At 42.1% G+C, this 24,062-nt stretch overlaps 1 protein-coding gene across 1 annotated transcript in view; it reads left to right on the top strand.

Annotated features, from left to right (window-relative positions):
* nbas (NBAS subunit of NRZ tethering complex) overlaps nt 1-24,062 on the top strand; it is a gene marked incomplete at its 5' end in the record, with an annotated part of 141,167 nt that overhangs the window by 43,959 nt on the left and 73,146 nt on the right. The window contains 13 exons of the mRNA XM_079214701.1: nt 1,728-1,790; nt 3,543-3,665; nt 3,761-3,863; nt 4,110-4,187; nt 4,325-4,479; nt 8,387-8,499; nt 10,503-10,616; nt 13,594-13,707; nt 17,391-17,548; nt 17,985-18,068; nt 19,906-20,082; nt 20,722-20,835; nt 21,950-22,073. Coding sequence (XP_079070827.1) covers nt 1,728-1,790; nt 3,543-3,665; nt 3,761-3,863; nt 4,110-4,187; nt 4,325-4,479; nt 8,387-8,499; nt 10,503-10,616; nt 13,594-13,707; nt 17,391-17,548; nt 17,985-18,068; nt 19,906-20,082; nt 20,722-20,835; nt 21,950-22,073 — 1,520 coding nt within the window. The remainder of the gene's footprint in view (nt 1-1,727; nt 1,791-3,542; nt 3,666-3,760; nt 3,864-4,109; nt 4,188-4,324; nt 4,480-8,386; nt 8,500-10,502; nt 10,617-13,593; nt 13,708-17,390; nt 17,549-17,984; nt 18,069-19,905; nt 20,083-20,721; nt 20,836-21,949; nt 22,074-24,062) is intronic.

Here is a 24,062-nt window from a genome sequence, read left to right on the forward strand (position 1 = left end):
ATATATATATATAGGACATTGTTTCTGGAAGGACATGATGCTGCTGAGATTGGAACATTGTCTATACAAATAATATGTATGTGTGTATATATATATATATATATATATATATATATATATATATATATATATATAGATAGATAGATAGATAGATAGATAGATAGATAGATATCTGTGTATATATACAGTATATATATATATATAGATAGATATCTGTGTATATATACACAGATATATACAGTATATATATATATATATACTGTATGTGTAAATTATTTGTATAGAAAAGGTTCCAATCTCAGCAGCATCATGTCCTTCCAGAAACAATGTCCCAGTCTAAATTATCCACCGATCTCACTGATTTCATGAGAACGGCTTTCTACCAAAGAAACAGACCATATGAACACATGGATAAAGAGCTTCTAGGTGGCACATTTGAAAGATCAGGCAGACATAAGAGCAGAGGTGGACATGTGATACAATGTTTTCAGTGATCCGATTCAATTCCAGAAAGGATGTGCAATTTGTTTCACTGAACACATGTATAGACTCGGATATGGCAGTTTCAGATTCATCCTCTCACAGCCACCAAAAAGGCACCAAGAGCAAAGTATTCAGTGCTATCAGAACGTATTCTCTTAACAGGCCTTAAATAATGCAGATTAGCAACTGGGCGTATTAACTACTCAAAATATTGAGTGTATATAATAGTCTGACATGTTTCTTTCTAAATCAGCACATTTCATACGAAGCATTTCACTTTGCCAGACAGGCTTTCCTTTCTGCAGTGTTTGGATTAGCAATACTGCAAGGCTCTACTGTATATGAAATGCCTTCAGCCTCACATTTCTCCTAGGAGTGATTTCTCTGATTTACTAATCTCCAAAATTGCCACCCCAGCCTAGAATATTACAGTTTTGCTTGCAGAGAAACCATGATTTAGTAGTTTCAACCCAATTTTCAGATTCTTTTAAATAGAAGGGGAAGATCAGGAGGTGGAGCAGCAGAGGCAGAGTCAGTGCAGAAGAGAAAACGGATTGAGAGGTCAAGATATTTGCGTGTGTGAAAACGGAGATTCAGAACCATTCATTGCCATGTATGTTTTCACATACAAGGATTTTGTCCTGGTGGGAGGTGCATAACATTAAACATACAATACACATTTAACAATAAACAGTGCAATAAATGGGAGCATGACTATTTACAATTCCATCTACAGTAGAATATAACATTAAAGTTAAAATAAAGTGCACAGACAACAGAGATGGTGTGTGCTCACACACACACACACACACACACACACACACACACACACACACACACACACACACACACACACACACACACACACACAGACACACACACAGAAGGTTGTTTCATCAGGGTCAGTCCTCTAGTGGGGGGGATAGGTCAGCCTGACCCAGAATCCTATGCCTCAAGGCAAGGCATCATGGGGTTTTATTTTTAGTGGGGAATCGGTACAACCTCACAGTGGTAGGCCACACATACACACACACACACACACACGCGCACACACACACACACACACACACACATACACACATACACAGTATACTGTGCTAGTTTACATACCCACAGAGGCATACACTTGCACACCGTGCACACACTTTATTTAGCAAAAGAAGTGTTCTACTTTTTACTTCCTCTCTTTTGATGACAAGAACACAAAATAATTATTTGTGCATGTGTGTTTTGTCATCCCACAGACAAGACACGGACGCCACCGCGTCCCTCCATGATCAGGTGGACAAGCTCGAGAAGCATCTCAGGTACGTCGACACGCTCGCGCCATCTTTCAGCTGCCATCCCCTTTTCATCATTCGTCTTCCCCCAGCCCGGGTGTGCGGATCAGAGTTTTATTTCCAAACGTAAGCTCATTTCAGGAGCTGGAATATCTTCCTGTTCTCTAACGATTTCAATTGAACATATTTGGGTTCTGGACTTATGGTTGAACAAAACAAGAGTTCACCCCGGCTCTTGGTCCGTACATCACTGCTGTATCTTTTTGTGGGGCATCTAAAGTGTTGAGGTGGAGCTCATCTGTTAGTGCTGCATTGCTTGGGATATGTTCACTTTGTAGCCATGCTTATTACTTCCTTCCTCCATTATGGGCTTGATGGAAAACACCAACAAGGAGGGTAGGCATGGAGGTGCAGTCCACACACACACACACACACACACACACACACACACACACACACACACGATATCAAAGCACTACTGTCTGTCTCATGGTATTCAAACAGCCGCAGGCATTTTCTCTGTTTCAGGTTAAAATCTCCTCCACGTCGATCTCTCTCTCTCTCTCTCTCTCTCTCTCTCTCTCTCTCTCTCTCTCTCTCTCTCATTCTCGATCTCTCTCTTATTCTCCCTCTCTCTCTCCTCCACCCCTCTCCTCAGGATGAACTTCCAAACATAGAGAAGTCAGGAGGAGGAAGGAAGGAGGATAAGGATGAAAGCAGGAGGAGGGTGGGAGCCTGAAGGGAATGTGAATATAGATGATGATGAGGAGGAGGAGGAGGAAGCAGCAGGGAAGCCTGTGTTGGCCTTCACAGACAAATATCCACACATATTTACACACAGGCACACACAGCCATGTACAAATGCACCCTGGGGATTCTGGAAAGTGTGTTCATGTATATTTTTTTGTGCTGAAGTATTGGGACACACACACACACACACACTCTTACCCAGATGAATCAGGCGGTAAATGCAAACTGTCTGCTCATTGAGCGGCTCAACAATAAAAGCTGTTTTCAGCTGTTGCCACTACCACTTGCTGGCACATTAATATGTGCACAGGGAGCATGCAGACACTCCCACACATTCACACTTGAACACATGCACACACATGCACACACACAAATGTTAATATCAAGGCTTGTTTTCCCGCTCTATCTTTTGCTCACATACACACACAGTCACCTGTTTACTATGGTAATGAGTTGCAGCAGAGAGCGAACATCTGTAGCAGCCCGACCCTGTTGAGACTGGGGGATGCCATGCTAATTCTACACCAACACACACACACATACACACACATGCATGCATACACATGCACACACTCTCCCCCCTAGTCATATGTTACTGCCAGCATTCAAATGCCCTTAGACTATCACACGCGTATAAAGAGGTGCTGTCTTGTTTGCTTGCAGTTCATCATGTTGCTCTTCAGTCTTGCTTTACACTTTATAATCTGCACCGTGGCTTGCAAATAACTATCTACTGCCAAAATAATGAACAGCTTAGAGTGCACACTTCTTCTGTTTTTTTCATCTGTACTCTCCTTTACATTTTTCATATATTCTTTTTTTTTTACCCCATTTTCTATTTCCGACTGTGATACATATTGCTGCCAATCATCCCATCTTCTGCTTCTACTGCAAGAACGTGTCGATTAATGTGACTTGTAACGGTCTTTGTCTGATTTTATTGCGCGTTTTCCCTAGTTTTTATGATTATATTAGTGGTTATACATGTGTGCGATTATACATGTGTGCGTCCATGCTTCTACTTCTTAGTGTGGTGGAGGTTCTGGAGAAACACGGCCTGCAGAAGCCCATTTCCTATGTGAAGAACAGCCAGACCAGTGAAGAGGAAGCGCACCAACTGATGGTCAAACTGTGCCGCCACACTGGTCGCAAGTATGAACTTAGAAAGACTCAACACAGACACTGAAAATTCCAAATGTCTGTCAAGATCCCTCGACCATACCTAACGTTCATCTGCATGTGTCCAGAATTCCTCCCGTGAGTGAGACTGTGTGGAGAGGTCTCATTCAGGACCTGCTTGACATGCAGAAGAATGTCTATACCTGTCTGAAACCAGAGACATGTCACCAGGTAAAGACGGCAATGAAAGATGACACGGAATAATCAAATTTCTGCTAAACTGCGTTGTAAAAAGAGCAAAAGTTGTAGTTCAAGGTGACAAAGTGCACATTTTGCTCCTTGAATGACACCTTGGTCCATAATTGATACATTGAGCGGTGCATTTCCACCAGAACCACTGAATTCAGACTCCCACAGTGCTCAGTTAAACGCCATCTCTCCCTGCATAATATCCCCTCTCCTCTCCGACTACTGCAGGTCTTTGTTGAGTCCCTGCTGTGTTCCAGCCGTGTGGAGAACGTACGCCTGGCAGGGCAGCTCATGCACTGCTCCAAGGTATATTAAACATGACTCCACTTCACATTCACACGGCACTTTCCGGTCTCTCTATGTATTCAGTATATTAAACCACCCATTGTGAATTCTAATGCTGCAGTCTCATTGATCTCTAAATGTTATATTCATGTTTCCAGGTCAGCCAGGATGTTCCTGTCAGTTTGTCTTTCCGGGGTAAAGGTTACGCTCTGAAGGTGGCCTACGACAACAGCTTGGAGTTAGTGTTGGCTGCTGCCAGAGAGTACTTCAACTCATCCACCACGCTGACGGACCCCTGCATGGGCCTGGCCAGGTGAGGAGGAAAATAACAAGTATTTCTCTACTTATGAGGACCGATTTGATTATTATATTTTTTTTCAATGCTCATTTTGCCAATTCTTTACAAGGCTGATTCAGATTCAGAGTTTAACTTCACACACATTTAGTTTGTAACCTCTGATAGTAAAGATACATGTTAAACAATAATGAGGGGAAGTTATGGGTTTCATTTAATTTCTAACCAATTACAACTGTTTGTATGCTATCTGAGATGTTGACCTTGTTTGTTGTCGATGTAGGAGAAACATAATAATGTTCTGCTATTTTGTCGGTCATGCTTGCATAGCAGCTGCTTTTATTTTCTTTCTTATAGGCACGCTTCGTGAAATTTATACCAAATATGTATTTGAATGGTAGTGCATTTATGTCAGTTGCTAGTTTCAGATCTCAGCGGGGGGCTGCTGGCTGTCTAACCTTACCGTCTGTTCCTAGTGGGGAAGTGGGACAGTAATTGGGTCGTCATTCATTTATAGTAACTCATGCAGAGGCCCCCCTCCACACATTTGGACATCATCATCCATTGTAACGGTCCCACTGTGTGTGTGCGTGCGTGAATCTGTGTGTGTGCGTGTTTGTTGCTTGTGAATTTGAGACATGAGACAGTGTCTGAACTTGTGCACGTCTCTCTGAAATTAATAGTCCCTACAGAATGGCTGCCTGTGTCCTTTAGGTTACAATAACTGCTCCACAGACACGCATTGTATCCTAAATGTGTGCTAAATACCAAATACGCACACATACACATACATGCTCGGACAGATACACAAACGCCAGTGTCCTGAAAGCTAGTGTCAGTTGCACCAGGCGAGAGTTTACAGGACAAAAAGATCCTTCTTAAAATAACATGGGAAACCCCTCCCACTCCATCCTGCAGTATCACTCAGGACAAACAGAGAGGCGCATGCACACAGAGACTGAGAGACGCTCACATGCACACAGTGGAGACGGGCAAAGAATGAAGTACAAACACAGTATCTACAAGTCTTTACAAATCTGGAGCAAAAAGGTTTCATATATTGTTTGAAGCTGCAATAATTAATATTTTGGTGGTGACAAACCCACAGAGCATCATCACCCAAACTGAGGTTCTCTATGGCTTGGCATCTTTGAGCTGATTATTTTGGTGTTATAGCCTACAACTTCAGTGTTTAAGTTCTACTTTTGTCAACCTCGTTTCCACCAATATTAGAAAGCTGTTTTAGATTTTAATTTTTTAATTTTTTACTAATGCCCTAAAAACACTCTACACTTTTTGCCCAGCACCAAACAGCTGGCAGACAAAGTTAGCAACTAGTGGGTGAACATAGAGGAACGTTTAGGGTCTAAAGAGCCCGATATTTTCCTCAAGAGTTGGTGGAGACCAAAAACAGAGCGATATTTGACTTTTATCAAACTATAAATTAATGCTAATGTTGTTCTGTGTCTGCTTGTCTACACGCAATATGTTACTGCTAAAATAGCAATATGTTTTTGTTTTTGTTTTCCCTTGCATTCACTCAAATTGTTACATTCCTAAAATATATTGTAGGAAGGTTGACCTACATACATGTCGTTATCTGAATTGGATAAGATTAATACAACGCTTTATCAAACACGTTTTATTTTCATCATTCATATTTGTGTTGACTGTTTCAACATAGCGTTTAGCCTCTAAATCTTTGTTGTTCTTCAGCCAGACTTTCAATTATATTCTAGATATATGTAAAAGTTGTCAAAGTCTTGGGTGTAGCTTTTTAAAACTTGTCAGGTACTTTGGTGACAAAGACAATTACTATTATTATTATTATTATACAAGGAGAAATTGAAAGATGTAAGAAATATGCCCAAAAGGGGCGATTCATTTTGTTGCTCGTTGTCTCTCTTGTATTCGAGAAAGCTTGTCTTCCGAAAACGTGTTTGATTAGGAGAGAGCTGGAGTGAAATGTGTCACAGCAATGAAGAAAGAGACTCAATGAGTGCGTCAGTCCACCGCTGCTCGACGTGCCGGTCCACACAGTTTGGTCTTGTCAAAAGAAAGGCGAGGTCTCGGCTCTGGCGGTCCATTGATAACTGCTACACAAATGTTAACTTTGTGTTCTCCCGTGTGTCTGTCTGACAGGAAGTCGTTATCTGCAATTTTCAGAATACATGCCGCAAAGCACATCATGACTCAAACCAAAATAGATTTTTTTCTTTTTTTCTTCCATCATTGTCTTTTCTAAGGCGGATCTCTATGCACAAACACAAACAAGCACACGCAAGGCCTGCAGACACTTCACAGCACGAGTACATAATCAACATGCCCTCCTTCTGTCTCTCATTCGCCCGTCCACGGCCATTTTTTCTGCTCTCGTTTGCCAGGACGAACCTCTTGTTCCTGGCAAGAACACCGCGGCCGTGCTAGCAGAGTGGGAAGCTGCTGAGTGTTTTAGACGTGTGCGTGCGTGTGTGCGTGTGTGCGTGCGTGCGTGCGTGCGTGCGTGCGTGCGTGCGTGCGTGCGTGCGTTCGTGCGTGTGTGTTCTAATCTGTGAACGGCATCGATTCAACCTGTTATGAAGATGTATGTTTGGGAACGCTTTGATTACGCTGATGGGGATTCTGAGACGCCTCTTCTTCTGTGTTAGTTGTCTTTGTTCAAACACGACAAGCGTGAAAGAGAACCGCAGCGTTTCTTCGTTGAACACACACTCCAAGGAGTTTCTTCCTCTGTACTTGACTGACACTTATTTATTTAAGTGTCAGTTTATTTATTTATTTATTTGTAAATTAATCATTCAGTTTTTTTCTCTCTCAAGCTTTGCAGTATTTTGCTTTTGCTGTATAATTGCTTGATGAAAAACCAAGAAAATGAGAGTGTGTACTCTCATCTCGAGCAGGCACGACACACACACTCACACGTTGAGTGTATTGGTACATATGCTAAGTGATGTGCTCCATAATCCTATTAAAGGTAATGAGTGTAGATTGTGTTAGAAGAGTAAAACTCCCCCGTTGTAGATTCGTCAAATGAGTCTAGACTTTGTAAATAAATCCATTTGAGCAGATCACGATGTTGAAACTTCACAAACTTCACATCTAATAAGCATTTTTTGCTTCAACTTTGAAAGTGTATTCGGTTAGAATAGTTTTTCAATTGGTTTTTATTTCATTTCTTGTTTTGACTTTTCATTTTCTTTTTTGATTTAAGTTTCAGTGTTTTCAGAAATGTTTACTTTTAGTTTCACTATATACACTTAGTTCGCATTTGTGGTCCACACATTGGAGTTATACTGTTATGTGTTTTTTGGAGTCTTGCCTTACTGGTTGCTCCAAAGATCATCATGGGTGATCATGGGTTCCACACTGTGATTGCTCAATACATTAAACATCTGTTCTGGGTTTTTATTTAACTAGATAACCTATGTTGTACTATGTTGGTCTCACAAAATTTATCTTTGAGTACCAACAACTTGGTTGTTCGCTATAACTGATGTTCCTAAAGAAGCTCATTAGATCGCTCTAGTCTGAGCCATGAGAGACAGGCATGCATTCTCTCTGTCCTCTGCCTCACACTAAACAGACAGGGCAGTGTGAACCTTCTTTCTGAGCTATTTGGAGCTCAGACAGATCTATTTTGGCTGCACCCGACCAGACTGCTGAGCAGTAATCAAGGTCAGATAGAACTCGTAAATAAAGGGGATGTAATGCGTTAATTATGGGCTTTAGAGGAGCTGGGAGGGAAATTTGTTATCTTTGGACTGAGCCACACTAGCTATTGCCTTCTGTTTTCAGCCTTTTGCTTTAATCTTACCTCACTGTCCTGCATATGAGTCTGAATTTCAGACTTCCTCTTCTAGGTCCTACGAGGCCATCTGATTGGTAGTCATGTGTCCCGGTTTTAACTGGTTGACATCTTCACCAGGTCGTGTCTCCAGCTGATCACAGACTGTCCTCCGACCATCCAGGAGGAACTGGACCTCATCAGTGCTCTCAGCCAACTGGAAGACTTCAGCGCCAGCATCCTGCCACTGCAAGGTACCGTGCAAGTGTGCGTGAATGTGTTGTCTGTGTAGCTATTCATTCAGGTTTAAAGTAAGGACGCCGTCCCCCACCCCCCTCACCTATGTACCATCCAACCTGTCTCTCTCCCTGCTGTCAGTCCCTTCATCCCTCTATATGTCACTTCTTCTTGTCACTATATCTAAATATACGGTTATTTATGGTTCGACTGTTGTGCAAAGAACATCTGGCTGATGGCCTAATTAGGATTAAAGTGCTTGGTTTGGGCGCGTGCACGCTTTCCGACACTCCTTTTTTCATATTTGCGCTCCATCTGCAAACCTGACCAATCAGTATTCAACTCCACGCTCTTTGTTTCTCTCTTTTCTGGCTCCACACCAGTTCCCCATCGCAGCAGTTTCCAAGCATGGCTCCCTGTTAAAGGAAACCGTGGAGCCAGAATGAGCCAGCCTGGCCCCTCGTCGCCTCACCTCTGAACCGAGGTGTTGTTTGCCTCCGAGGCCTGTGCTCTCTTCCCCCTTTTGCCCTCATCAAACTGAGCTGCCAGCATAAAAGCACTGTGACAGAGAGAACCATAAACTGCCATCTCTCTCACCCTCTCCAGCTTTTTCCCCATCATTTCTTTGCTCCCTTACTCACTCTTCTCTTTCTCCTCACTCCCTGCTGTCTACTTGCATTTTCTTTTCACCACCCACTTATCCTCACCTGAGAGACTAAGGGAGAACAGGAGGGAGTTTAGGAAGAAAGTACAATATGAGAAGGAAACATTAAGGACAGAAACATGGTAGGAAAAAGAGGTGCAGTAAAACTCTCCAATCACTACGTTTTTGTGTTGTTTTGTGCCAGTGATCAGCTCTATGGCTCTGTATAGCCTGCAGTGGCCTCATGCAGTTGTTTGTACTGACTCAAAGATACATGCGCACACACTCTCCACACACAAAACTACACATCATATTTTTTTTCTCTAAGTAAAAGTCATATCTTAAATTTGTGCACCCGCAGATTAACATGCACCAGTATAAAGTGAAAGGATTTGAGCCTAGATAATCCATTTTCTGCTGTCTCCTGCAGCACCCCAACAGCGCCTTAGGTGATGCTTCATACGCAACACCCTACCCAGAATTCCCTCTGGGCCTTGCCTAAAGTGATGCAGAGCCATAAAGATACACAGCATGGTGCAGGGAAAGCTCAGAAGCCTATGGAGGAACCAAACAAGCTATTTCTTAGATTTTCAGAAAAGAAAACCTGTTAAAATGGGTTTTTGGTAGTTTTTGTATCTTGAATTCAAATTATGAAAAAGTTTAAAATCTCCCTAAAAGTTCAATACAATCCTGTTGATTGAGTAAGAAATGATAATAAGCCATGTTAACAGGCAAATTAAATGCATATTGTAAATGTCGAACAACAAGCATTGCATCTCAACGCCACAGTTATAAAACTAATGCTTGTACTTTTTACAGGATAACGGGAAACAAGGGACTGTGGTCGACAAGATTATAACATTGTTATTGTGTACAATTATTTAACAAATGACTCTGATATATCAGCCAATCTTGCCTATCATAGATATATTGGCAGATAAAGTGATACATTTATAGATACATAGGCAAAAATAAATTGCTGTAAATTATTGTTTTCTTAGGCTTTGGGATTCAACCTTGATGTGTTTTTTGTTGTGTATATATATTTTTGTATATCCTCCAGGCTGCAACTAACAATTAAGTTCCTCTGGGTCTAATGTTTTGTCTGTGACAGCATTATTCTTGCGTCACGTGACAAAAACAAAAAAAGAAGCGACAACACCCAACATCATCATTGTCAATATCGGCACAATTTATCATAAGGTTGTGGGGATTTACTCGGCGCAGCATTTTATAATTTTGCAGACATCGCGCCAGCAGCTGCATCTATCATTTGCATCATTTGTATCGTCAACTGCAACTTTTCCAGATTGAATACACTAATTAGCTAAATATGTCTTCCACCCCTCCCCCTCCGTCTACCTTCTTTCCTCCCAGTGCGTCTGCGACCAGACCGGCTGTCTCTCATAGAAGAATGCATCGCCCACTGCTCCACGGCTTACAAGCAGTCCACTACTCTGCTGAATCTGGCTTCCCTTCTCCGAGTGGCAGGTACCAACGGACACACGCACACAGACACGCACACAGACACGCACACACACGCGCACACACACACAAACGTAGCACCAATCACATCATCTTTCTTCCCATTTCTTTTGAGTTTTTTCGGGTGCATGATGGAAACATTCAATGAACGTTCACTGATCAAGGCTCTTCTCTGGTGGCAGTTTCACGATAAAGCTCATGAGATTAAGTGAGAAAGGACCGCCCACGCGAGGCACGGCACGGCACGGCACGTGGGTACTTTCAGTACTGACAGCTCTCACACAAGAGGGAAAGCCAGCTTCATGAGCAGCAGTACAGCTTGCAAGCAAAAATCCATACTTAAGCAGACCCTCACTAAAGGAGCAAGCTATTTTTTTATTCCCCAGACGCATCACTTTGTGCAGTTTCATGTCGTTATGACAGTCCGGGACAGGTTCAGTTCTAGGCCATTAAATCAAATCTGTTCATCCTTTCAGGATTTGTAAGGACATTTGTACAGGATAGTCGGATAGATGTTGTTTCTGACATTTCTCACATTCATTATTACCACCTAAGATAAGTTACATTTCTGTTCACTGTTCTTCAAAGCTGATAATGTTTAAAGATGCTATTATGAGTTAAGAAAGCTGCATCATCCACGTAATTAAAAAAAAATCTTGTGTTGTACCTCCAATCAAAGCACGCAGTGTGGAGCTTCTTTGAAGCTCGCTTATTCCCTCAGATAAAAGTGTTGATCGTCAAACCACTTTTAAAGCTGACAGATGCACCAGCTGGTAAAATGTCAAATGTAGCCTTTAGGGGGATCTATTGGCAGAAAATAAGAATTGTTTTGCTTTTCGCGAAGTTCCCCTCCACGCTTGGCACACTGGAGAAATTTCTGTTGTTTGCAATCTGCAACCTCACCGCTAGATGACACTAAATCCTACAGACTGGCCCCTTTTTAAAGAGGACTTTGCCTTTTTATCAACATCCGACAGACTCACAAACCTCGCCAGGGAAGCCATTATCGAGCCTCGTCTTGTCTTGGTTAACAAACTTCAGCTCTTTATGTTTAGGTCTCTCTTTCAATCCTCATCATATTTCTTCCTTCAGGAGTTACTAGCACACGCTCTGTACCAGGAAAAAAAAAAACTTGTTTACATCAGAGTGCTTGTACTATTTCCAGATGGGATTCTCCTATATTTAGTTTATTTTCTTATGTTTTTGATCAAGCTTTCATATCTCCCATTTGGGGTTACAGTATCACTGCAAGCACACATTGCAGCGAGTTGATGAGTCAACACATGAAACGCATGGGATGTTGGCGGTGTTTTGGTTGAGTTTAAATTCCTAGTTAAAATTCATGAAGGAAACAATTTTATATATATATATATATATATATATATATATATATATATATATATATATATATATATATATATATATATATATATATATATATTTATTTGTTTATTTATTTAGACCTCTCCAACCAACCACAGCCCCCCTTCACCACTGGCATACCGGGAAAGTTAAAGACGTCATCCTGTTACCTCCAAAATGACATAAACATTGCTGTCTCTGTCTTTCTCTCAATGTTTCTGCATGTTTGTTTTATCTGTCTGCTCCTCCGTCTGTCTGTCTGTGGCTCTGTGTGTTGCTTTCTCCTCTCTTCTGTCCTCCATCTCTTCACTCGAAGCACGTTCTGTCTTCTCTCTCTGAGGCTTGTCACCCGCTAAAGGAAACCTGCTTACCGGCCTTGTGGCATTTCTCTGCCTGTGCTGCTCACATTCAGTCAGCAGGCAGCTCTCTCTGTGTGGTTCAGGGGGGAAAAAGGGCAGATGGAGATGAGAAGAGGAATAAACACATTTTTAAATAAATAAATGCAGGGGGGAGGCTTTTGAAGGGCGCATCGCTCCGGGGCTCTGTGGTGAATATTTAATGCAGGTATCACCAGCACACCGGTTAAAAGCCCTTTGGGTTTGGTTCCCGCCTCGGTCGACAGAAATGCTCCGTAAATCATTCTGTCTTATGGGGCAGAGCTAGAGGAGAGGAAAAAAGTTGTTGTTTTTGAATGGATCCATAATTATGATATTGAATAAAATTGTTCTCACCTCGTCACTCTTTGAATGGCCCTGTGATACGACAGGTAAAGGCTTCACTTGGATTCCCAAGATGCCTGATTTAGATCGGCGTGAAAAAAAATGCCAGAGCATGTCTTGATCATAGCATTTGGTCTAAACTAACGCACGCAATCAGACACACAAATGCAACTCCTTTATATTGAGGTCTTGACAGCTTTTGAAGGCGCCCTTTCCCCGGTCACCCTGAATATATTTGACCAACGCTTCTTTCCCCCTCACAGTAAACACCACATTTCTATCTGCCACTCACTCCACACACAAACTACACATACACACACACAGATCAATCCAGCGCCATCGTGTTTTTCGCGTTCTTTGATCTGCATCATGCAGGTTTGTTCAGAAGACCTGCTTCTGCCTCTCTTCATCGCCCCGTCCTCTCCCTTTTGTTTACTGAACTCAGATAAAGATCAGATAAAGATCAAAGATTGCCCTGAACCACCACGTGAATGTTAACACCGCAAACAATCCCACCAACACTAAAACTGAGATTCATTACTTTTTAGCGAGAAGGCGAGATGGTACTTTTAAAAATATTTCATACTCTCTGTTTGAGATGAACAGACACAGCAATAACCTCATTGACAGAAGACAGATTAATATGTAGTCTCAGGCTCGGTCTATGGCGCAGCTAAGACAGTTAGAGGCTCTTATGTTGCGACTTGGAGCCTCTGTGTGTGTGAGTGTAGTCAGGAGATTTAATAAAGAGGGTTATTAAGCCAGATGTGATGTGCAGGATTATGAGATTTGCTGTTCAGTGTGTTAGCTTGAGATTTCACAAGATTTCACACACAAAAAGCTTTCAAAAGACACTTTTGGTTGTGTGTTGACATTCAATGGTTATCTGTCTGTGAATCTAGGCGATGACAAGGATGCTAGAAAAGGCCAAGTGCTGACCCTGCTGGCTGAGCAAGCTCTCCAGTGTCTGGACTTCAAGGCCTGCTCCATCCACTGCCAGGACCTCATGGCCGCAGGTACGTAGTTGACAATGGAAAACGAGTGACACAGGCAAACGGAAACGGAAGTGTCACTGAAGTTAATGTGAACCTACGTCATGCCTGTCTGCCTTTCCCCTCATTTGCTTCGAACAAAACAGTTATAGGCTACATTTCATCTGCCAAATTTGTTTGAATTTTAACATCCAGACAACAGGGCTCCACAGAGTCAGTCATGAAAGTGATTTTCTTTACATTTTCTTGTGATCAATGAAGCAGAAACAGTTTCACGACCTTGGATCGTAGAAGGGACTATGCTAGCAAGGTTCTTTTTTATGCCAAGGAAATGATTAATGTTATTACTTCATTAAAAAACTGTAAATTATATGGTTTTGAGCTGCTACTAGTAAGAATACATGTTACAATAAGGCTATGAAAATAAGTTAAAAAAAAAAAACTTACCTTAAATATGTATGTTAAAGACCAGCAATTTATTAACTTTAAACAAAAGCAATAAGTGCTTTTGATGTTTTCCAGTTCAGTTGTTCTCACTCGGGGAGAAAAGTCCAGTCTGTGTTGGCTTGAACAAGAGCATGAAGTCTGGTTGAATGAGGTGGAGATGAAGGACAGCTGAGAGAGAGGATCTGATCTGTTGAACTTCATCACTAGAATGTTTGTTCTCATGTAGGTAGATCCAAAGAGAACCAACATCTTCTGAGCAGGCCTCCTCATGTGAGGAAAGTTTTCCTCTTTGAGAGAAGAATAAAAATCCAGAAGTGATCCTGGCTTAAAGTGCTCTGCTATAGTGTATCAGACCGCAGGTCAGATCCGCGGCGGCTTGCGTGATTCATTTTTAATCTGGAGGCGGAGACTGCAGCGCGAGGCTCCTTGGAAGGCGGGGGTCTCGCCGCAGCACCCGCTGCTCGCTGAGGACAGAAACTGCAGAACAATACGCTTTCACTTCAGTCTCCAAGTCGGCAACACAGCCCGTCGTGAGGCTGTGTAAGCGCGCGTGTGCGCGCACACACATAAATAAATCGCCTTCAAAGTAAAAGAATCAGAATCAGAAACCGTTTATTGCCAGGAATGTTTGCACAGACGAGGAATTTAGTTGGGCGGAAGGTGCATACTTTAGACATTAGACATTAGACGAGACAAACAACAATCAACGACAGCAACAGTGCAAAAAGTCTAAATAAGATAAGGATAAAGTGCTCAGACAACAGATAACATTAATGTAAGTGTATGTTAAAGTGACGTGTGTGTTTAAGTTAAAGTTAAGTGTATGTGGCATGAGTGTTTAAATATGAATTGTGCAGTGGAGTGACCGGTAGGAGGAGAGAAAGGCATAAAAATAAATGGTCCGAAAGAATGGTCCGTGAATAGTCCTGTGATAGTCAGTCAGTGGGGAACCCGGGCTCTATTGATGAGCCCGACTGCTGGCGGGAAGAAACTGTTTGTGTGGCGTGAGGTCTTAGTCCTGATGGACCTCAACCTCCTGCCAGAGGGAAGGGACACAAACAGGTTGAAGCAGTGCCGTTTGTATTGCATTCATGGCGTGCACCTTATTTATTTATTTTTCATTTTTGATTGACCTCACGCGGGCCAGACTGGAATGCCCAGGTCTGCAGTAGAGCATCAGGTAATTTTGTTCATTTTTATTTATTTGTTTACATATTTTGCCTGGAAGTAATAATTCCCAGTGATGTTGAGTGTCCTCAAGTTATAAACCTGATTATTATACTAGAAATAAATACACATGTATTAAATCTCTTTGAGCAGCATTGGTTATGGGAAGCTCAACGCTTATAGGCGCTTATTTTCGTCACGAAAATGTTTTGCACAATTTGAAAGCAAATTGTCCCAACATGCCATAGATGACATTGCAGAATTGTTTGTGTGTGCAACCACAGTCGGTATATTTGCCAAAACTGTAATGGCAATGCCAAAAAATGATAACATTTGGAATTTCCCTTCTCTATAAGGGGTTTAGGTGAGATAGTTAATCTGTTGGTTATACTGTTTTGTACCATGCGCTCCAGAATGTCTTGCAGAGTCTGCGTCCCCAGAACTTGACAGGTAAATTGTTCCTGTATCTCATGGGAATGATGGTCAAAACTGTGAAAATGGAGAAATAGAGAAAATTTTACTTGCAACCACCAAAAAATAGAGAACGACAAACGTACTCAACCAGTATCAGACACCAGAATAAATGCCTATGGGTTTTGTAAACTGTAATGAAGATGAACATCCTGGCTGCTGTACACGGCGGTTGGTGTTGTGTGTTTGGACCCTTTGGTGTCTTTCATTTGGTTTCTCTTATGATCTCAAACGCTTACTCACTTTTGGGCTTCTTCCATCCTTTTCCCCAAATCGGCTTTGTGTCCGTTCGTGCACAAGAACCAAAATTAGGCCGGCGATATAACTATAACAATAACATCCCAATCGAGACGGCCCGGCCCACTCCTCAGCGTTTCCTCTGAGGGGATTCAAAGTGGTCGCTGCGATAATGATATTTTGTCTGACCTCGTTTCGTGTTACGCCACATATGAATCGAAGCGAATAGTATTTGCTTGAGTCTTCCCACAGCGCTGAGTAGCGGTAGACAGTGTGTGGACGAGCAAAAGGTGTCTGGTAGAAAGAGACGATGTAATCAGATAAGCGCCGGTGTGCTCTGTCTGAGGACGCAGTGGGAGTAATTGAATCTGTTTGTAGGAATGAAGTCTGGCTGGCGTGTTGCTTTCTAACTGCGATAAATCCGGAACGAGTGTAGCACAGTTATTACAATGTGTCGGCGTTTTTTTCTCATGAGAAAGCGTGTTTTTCAGACTTAAATGTTTATTGGTGGAAGGCTGCACTTTATTGTGTCATCATTATCTCAGCATTATGTCCTTTAGATTCTTTTTTTTTTGACGGCAAATTCTTAGAATTCATACAGTGCCCGACCTCTTTATGCCTTGGTCCTCAGGATAGGATAGGATTCAGGTTAGTTTAGCAGAGATGCAGGAGGACACTGATAGAAAATGAAAACCACTTCTGCTCAGCGATTTGGTGACATGTTTGTGTGTGAGCAGAGTCAATTTGTTTGTTTTATACTGAGCGATGCAGGAATGAGCCAGAGTACCTAGAAATAATACTTCTGGTTCCCTCGTCTCGAACTTGATAGGTTTTTGGTTAGATGTCTGGAATAAGGTTAAAACAAGCTTAATAGATTCAAATGTTTTGTTCTATGATATAATAAAATACCTCCTTACAGTGAATATCACACTCTTAAAAACTAGTGGCTCAATAAGCCGACAAAAAGTTGTGACGCCGACTCGTCCGCCCTCGTTGTGTTCACTTGTGTAGCTTTTTACTTCTGCAGATTGCATTCACGCTTAAGAAATGACCATTTGTAAAGATTGTCTTGCAGAATAAAATTATCAGAAGCATAAACTTCTGTTTGCCTCAGAGGCTATTGTCTGCAATAATACAAAATCCCATTGGATTTCTGTCGAGGGAACCAGTGCAATGCCAACTTCCGGGTTTGGCCTATAAAACTAAGTTATCCCTGCAGCACTCTTCATGTGTCATCATAGTTTTATAGATTTTTTTATAGGAGGTGCTGTTATATCCTGCATTCATTCACTTGAATTAAAACATAGGTTTTTTTCTCCCTCCTTTCTTCCCCTTACTTTACTTTACCTCCCCTCCTTGTTTGGCTCCGCCTGTCCGTCCTCCAGGTTACAGTCCAGCGTGGGATGTGTGCAGTCTGCTGGGTCAGTGTGAGGGCTATGGAGACCTGGAGGCTCGGCAGGAGCTTTTAGCCTTCTCTCTCACCCACTGTCCCCCCGACAGCATCCACGGCCTGCTGGCTGCCTCCAGTGACCTGCAAACCCAGGTCACCCTTCACCTTTTATGATTGGTTTGACCATATATGGTGCAGTCTTTCAGTGTATTCTGTATTATTTGTAATGACAGCTGATTCCAGTATTTTGTATCAATAGTCAGTCTCTCAAAATATGAATGACATGTAATTTGACAGATTCAGACCAAGTAACAATACTTGCTATTTAGTAAAATTGTAATATCAATCTCTTGCATGACAAACAATCAGTCAAAACAAACACAAAAGTTACATTTCAAGTTAAGTTCAATTCTGGTAATTTCTTCACTGTGTTTTAAAACGTCCTCTTTTTTATTCTTTACCATTTTTCTTGTCAATCATACCCATTGTCCACATTTCAATTTATCCCTGTATCCAATGAGGTTGCTCCGCTGAAATAGCTGGTTGTCATCTTTGGCTTTCCGTCTCCATCCCAATTTGTGTCCTCTAGGTTTTGTACCAGGCAGTTAACTATCAAATGGAGCCTGTTATTACTGACAGTGGACGAGAGGCTGACGAGACAGACTCTGTAAAGGTTTGTGTGTGTTATTCTCTGTTTTCTTGTCTGAATGTTAATATGATTGCTCTTTGTCTCTGAGTTGTAGCGGCCGCTTCCGCTATTCCTGTGTGGGTGTGGGCTTTTGTTTTGGTTTGTGTGTTTTCTCATTGCTTCATATTTGATGAGGTGTAAATCTAGTGTTAAGGTTACTCAGCTCGCTTGGATTATTTATGCCTCCCCTTCTCTTCCCCTTCAGCACCGCCAGCTTTATGAAGCCTTGAGTGGGTGTTAATGTTTCATGACTTGAATTGCATCCCCTTTGTGTGGGGAAGGGTGCTCATTTGAAACTGTCTGTTGTCCTTTTATTGTTGTATTGATGTCCCTACTCCTCACTCGTGTATATTTAAGCCCTAGATGGATGTGTGACTGTGTGTGTGTTTGTTTGTGTGTATGCGTGCATGCTTTTTTTTAATCAAACATCTTGAGTGTTTATGTATGTTTGGGTCTTTTCATTCCCTGAATCCTAAATCCCCTGCTAAATAAAGTATTGATGAAAGGCACTAAACGATTTGGCCTCGGCCCAATGGCTCTCTAAATTTGGTTTTAAAATCCTTTTCAACTGTGCAGAAACCAACATACCGTGAAAACTGGTGGCGTGCTTTAAAAAATACCCCAAGAATGCAATTCACAGGACCATGCACCAATTATTTGTTCATTTCTTTTCATTTAAAAAAAAATGATAAAAGCATAATGAGATTTTTTTTTAATTGACACCATTCTCATGTCTGTCGTGAAGCTGTATGAAGCTGGCTCTGTCCAGAGCATATACAATCCACCTATTATTACCTCTTTAGCATGGCCCCTTGGCGCATGATTCCCTGCTCCTACTGTCTGCAAGTCAAAGTGTCCTTGAGGGAGACACTGAACCCCAAGTTGCTCCCCAGTGACTTTACAGCAAACTGTTGCTCCTATGCGAAGGTCAAATCTCATGTGTGTGTATGTATGTATGTATATATATATGTATGTATATGTATATATATATATATATATATATATATATATATATATATATACTGACATATATACTGACATATATGACTCTTGTAACAAAGTTTAAATTAGTTTTAGATGTGCAGGTAAACAGGTCTTTATACCTGCTTCTGGTCTTTATGCTAAGCTCAGCTCACTTGCTGCTGGCTTTAGTCAGATATATATGAGTGGTATCTATTTCTAGGCCAGAGAGAAAATATGTAAGTATGTAAGTAAGTACATATATTTATCTGGCACAGCAGTTCCAATGTGCGTCACACCTAATAAAAAATGCATAGTACATGAAAACACATATACAGTTTAGAAAATGCGAAAAGACCGAAACCAAAAGGAATCACATGCAACATACTTATATAAGTTAATTTTTTAGAAAGCATATTTCCCATAATTTTGAACTGCACAACATAACGCATTACTGTGAGACGTTGGGCATATTTAATCACAAGAGCTCACTATGTGTCTCTCAAGTCAGGCTGGGAGGGCTATGCGCTGCCTCAACGGTGCATATTGTAATTTCCTTTACACTTTGCTCAAACAAACCAACAGACACAAGGAGAAGTGCACCGATTTAAAGCGCTCCTCTCAAGTACCTAATAAATAAAAAAACAGAACGGGACTATGTCTATTACCACACCGATACCCAAAAGGCCTCAGCTCCAAATTTGTCCTCTGGTCTAATACAACAATACAGATCAGAATCAGGATTCTGTATGAATGCGATTTCCAGTAGCAAAGACTCTCGTAAACTGAGTGACACACGAGAATAACATGGCTGTCATGTTTTCTGTCCATCCCGTTACTGCTGTCACTCGCTGGGCCCCAGGCCTGCGCTGCCTCTGTGGGCTCCCCCGCGGCGACAGCCGGGGATCTGCTGCACAGGACCACAGCGAAGACCATGGAAGTGCTGACCACGACGGGACTGACCACCAAGGCTGTGCTGACCGCGGTCAGTGACCACCGCTGGTGGAAGGACTCGCTCAACCTCCTCCGGCCGCTGCACGTGAGTGAACACTTTTTGTTTGTAATGAACGCGATCTGCGGTGAAGCTGAAGGCCGTTTTCTCGGTCGGGGGGGCAATAAAGTGCCTCATGAGTTAATTAACAAACTAACTTGTGGATCTAAATGTCTGCATAAACAGCAGTGTGCTGTAGAAGGCATGGTCAAGCAGCCAACAAGAACAGGGCACTGACTGCAGATGTATTCACTTTATGCTTGTTTGTAGCGTCATTAGTTCCTGAGCTGCACAGCATGTGTGCGTCTGTGAAAGTGCACAGTTGCAGGTCTGCCCCTGCCTTCATATCTCAAATACTCTGGCTCACAGACTTCATAGGCTTCATCCTAAAAACAACCAATCAAGAGCTCATCTCCTGCATAATTAATTGGCCCGCCTGTTGAATATTTAAATATCTGGCGGTTGCCGGCGGCTGGACTGGCTCGGTGGTCGCCGGGGCGGAGATTGATGCCGTCTTTTGTCTCAGCAGCGATTTGGGGGAAGGCGGCTCGTGGTCGCATGTTTCTAAGTAAAGACAGAAAAAAAAAATACCGGAGAGGATGTGAGCTGTGGGACAAAGAGAGAAAGAGAGATGACAGTGCTGCGGGCATGTTGTGAAAGTTTAATGATGTTTTGATGGCTCCTCAGGGTCACGGTGCAGGAGCCACTCGTCAGGAAGGGGCGTATGAGAACTCCAACCTGCAGCGTCAAGGCTGTAGCCCCTTTTATCAGGAACTCATTGATGAGCCTTGTGTGGACCTGGTGAGTGGCTAAACACCAGTGCTCATGGCTCATTGTTTTTTTCTTCTTCCTTCTGCATCCCTGTTGTCCTTATTTCTCCTTTTTTATTTTATTTTTTATTGTAATACCTCAGTCCACCTTTCTTAAATTACAGCAAAAATGCTTGACTTCCTTGACATTTAATCAGATTTCTTTCTTCGATGACTTATAAAGCCCTTCCAAAACAATGTTAAAACAAAATGAATATTGATTTCAGACTAAGTAGTGTTAATGCCAAAAGCAATTTGGAAGTATTAATAGTACTTAGCAGGAAAATAATAATAAACCAAAGAATAATGGGAAGATAACAGCAAACAAACTTGAATAAAAAAACAAACAAATCTAACCATAACAGGAGAAGTACTGTATATATTAGATGGAGGGAGAGAGAAGGATGAATACCATAAAACCCAAAAAGAGAAGGATGTCCACAGACGGAGTTTTGGAAGTAGAAAAGTAAGAAAAGGAGTAGTTTGACCTTTATGCGTAGAAAATGGTCGCCCTAGGCTATGACTGGGCTTTTTACTCGGAGACACAAATCATGTGGATAGCTTAAAGAGTGGACGCGAGGGGAAACGGAGAACGCCAATACATCTCTTCTCATGGCATTTTAATAGGCCTCTCCAAATCCCTTCCTCCGCTACCATCTCCAGCGTTCATCCATCTTCCATCATCCGTCTACCAATAATGGCTCCCCACGTCCATCTGTCTATGAATCGGCTGATCAATGGGATTGGTTTTTACCTTAACAGTTACAATGAAGGGGGGGGAGGGAGGGGGACTCAGTGAGAAGATAGACAGGCGACACGGTGTGTTTTAGGAATAGCTACGAGGCTGGCGAGAGCTCAGATTTCATTGTTCACCTCTCAGACTCTTGAGAAACAACTTGTTCAAGAATCCTATAGATTCATTATCTAAAAGCTTTATTTCGTACTGAGGTTCATTTGTTTTCTCCGGCTCTCATCTGTCTGATCCCAGGAAATTAATCGCATCTCTGTGTCCTGATCTGTTCTCTCCTCGTGTCGGGATTCCCTCGGTAAAATGTTGAGTACACGGTGTTTATTCATCACTCTCTCTTCTTCGTTCCTTTTCTCAGAGTCAAGATGTGTATTCGTCCTACAAAGACGTGCCTCAGGAAAACTTTGCTGAGGTTTTGCTCAGGACCGGCAAACTGGCGGAGGCCAGGACTGAAGGAAAAACCCTGTTTCCTGCTACGGAGGGTGAGCATGCAGGAACACATACGACACAGTCGTATAGATGGTTTTTGAATAATATTGGAGCAGTGTTTTACAAGTTGTCACCACTGAGTCTGTGCTTTGATAGAAATATAACTGAACTTTGCTGCAGAGCAGACAGACCATATTGTCTACATCTTCCAGCCATCTGCGACTCCATATTTTTCTTTTTCATTTTTCTTCTTCGTGCTTTCTCTTCATAGTCAAATTTGGAAATGTACCGCACACTAGAACTCAATCTGTGTATAATGCACACTGCTTATGAAATTATCGATTACGTATGTCGTGCATTACAAGCACATTCATGACGGTAGCGATCACAATGTTACTCGTCCAAGCTTCCATTTGACAATAATTGTTTATCACAAATGTAAATCAATATTACGTCTTCCACTCAATTTAATATTTTTCCAGTATTACTTTACAGCAAATTTTAATTATTAAAGCTTTTAGTGCTAAATATGTTTTCTACAGTACATCATATCTTTTTTTTTTAGAGCTCCTGTGCTTTTCCACTTTGTCTTTGACAACATCCCCCCCATTGTTCGTAACTATTCCAAATTAATTATCTTGCGGTCAGCCATTGGACAGTCTAAAGAGACGCAATGCATTTTGGGGCAGTTGAGTATGTTCAGTAGGCTCACGTCTCATCTGGGCATCTGTTCAGTTAAAACGCACTACGTTCTCAATTTCACGTCGTACTTAGCATAAAAAGTATGTTTGTATGCAATTTTGAACGCAGTCTTGCACAATGTAGTACTGCCTTTCTCTCTTAATGTAGTGCTGCCTTTCTCTCTTAATGTAGGTGCTGCCTTTCTCGGCCATCATGTTTAAATTAACTTTATTGAAATTGTATAGTTGTGGCCTGTGGATTGATCCGTACAGTGTGAGCATGGAAGTCGTACGTTTTAGATGTGCAGAAACACTGATTAAAACATGTAGTCTGACTTTTTTTACTGTACAGTAGTTGGAATATTTGTGGCCAATTGACTGATTTGTCGACGTCTTGCATCGGATTGCTCGTGAGGTTTTCTGAATTTTCTTTTCCATAAATTCACAGATTAAAAAAACACGTAGAAGTGCTTTGTAAGTGTTTGGATAGATTGAGTGAGAGTTGTGTAACTTGAGCTGCATCTTCGTGCTCCGTCTTTGACGATGTGGACGCCCCCCACACACACACACTTCACCCTTCCCGCTCTTCCCCTCATCCGTCTCGCCATTGAGCCCGTATGTGGTGGACAAGGGGACAACATGGCAAGAATAGCCTCATATTGATTAATTAATGTATACTCTTGCATCCCGCGGCAAAAGTAAATAATGACACGTCACCGCGGCGATATCGGAGAGATAGTATCAAGTCAAAACATCAAGGCCACGGCGCGTGATGGATCACAGCTGCTCGCCAAAATCAATGCCACGACGAAAATAAGGAGCAAATGTATGTGTGTGCGTTTGAATACTAATGCGTGGACACTAAAGAAGGCCAGACACACACTTTGATCATGGAGGGCTAACGCGTCGATATATACACACACACACACACACACACACACACACACACACACACACACACACACACACACACACACACACACACACACACACACTCATTCCACCAAATCCAAGCTCTCTCAGCTGTTGTCAGTCAAATGAATATCTCTCTTCTTTAAAGTCACCTTCCCCGCGTAGCCGCCACCGAGCTGCGATGTGTCGAGAAAGAGAAAAGGCGCCGTGGACGGCGGTGTGTCCGATAAGAACCTTCGATTAATGACCCGCGTATCGGCCCGCCGCGCCGGCTGTCCTTAAAAAACAGACTGGGAGATGGCCTTTAAGAATATAAATATATAGATTTTTCACCTGGCCCAGATAAGTTAATTAATGATGACACCGGTGGAAAGTGACTCAATGGGATTGAGCTGAGTAAGGTGCAGAAACGGGCAGTTGTGTGGCACACGCACACACACACGCACAACA

This window comes from Taurulus bubalis (assembly GCF_910589615.1).
Source record: "Taurulus bubalis genome assembly, chromosome: 3".
Lineage (NCBI taxonomy): Eukaryota > Metazoa > Chordata > Actinopteri > Perciformes > Cottidae > Taurulus > Taurulus bubalis.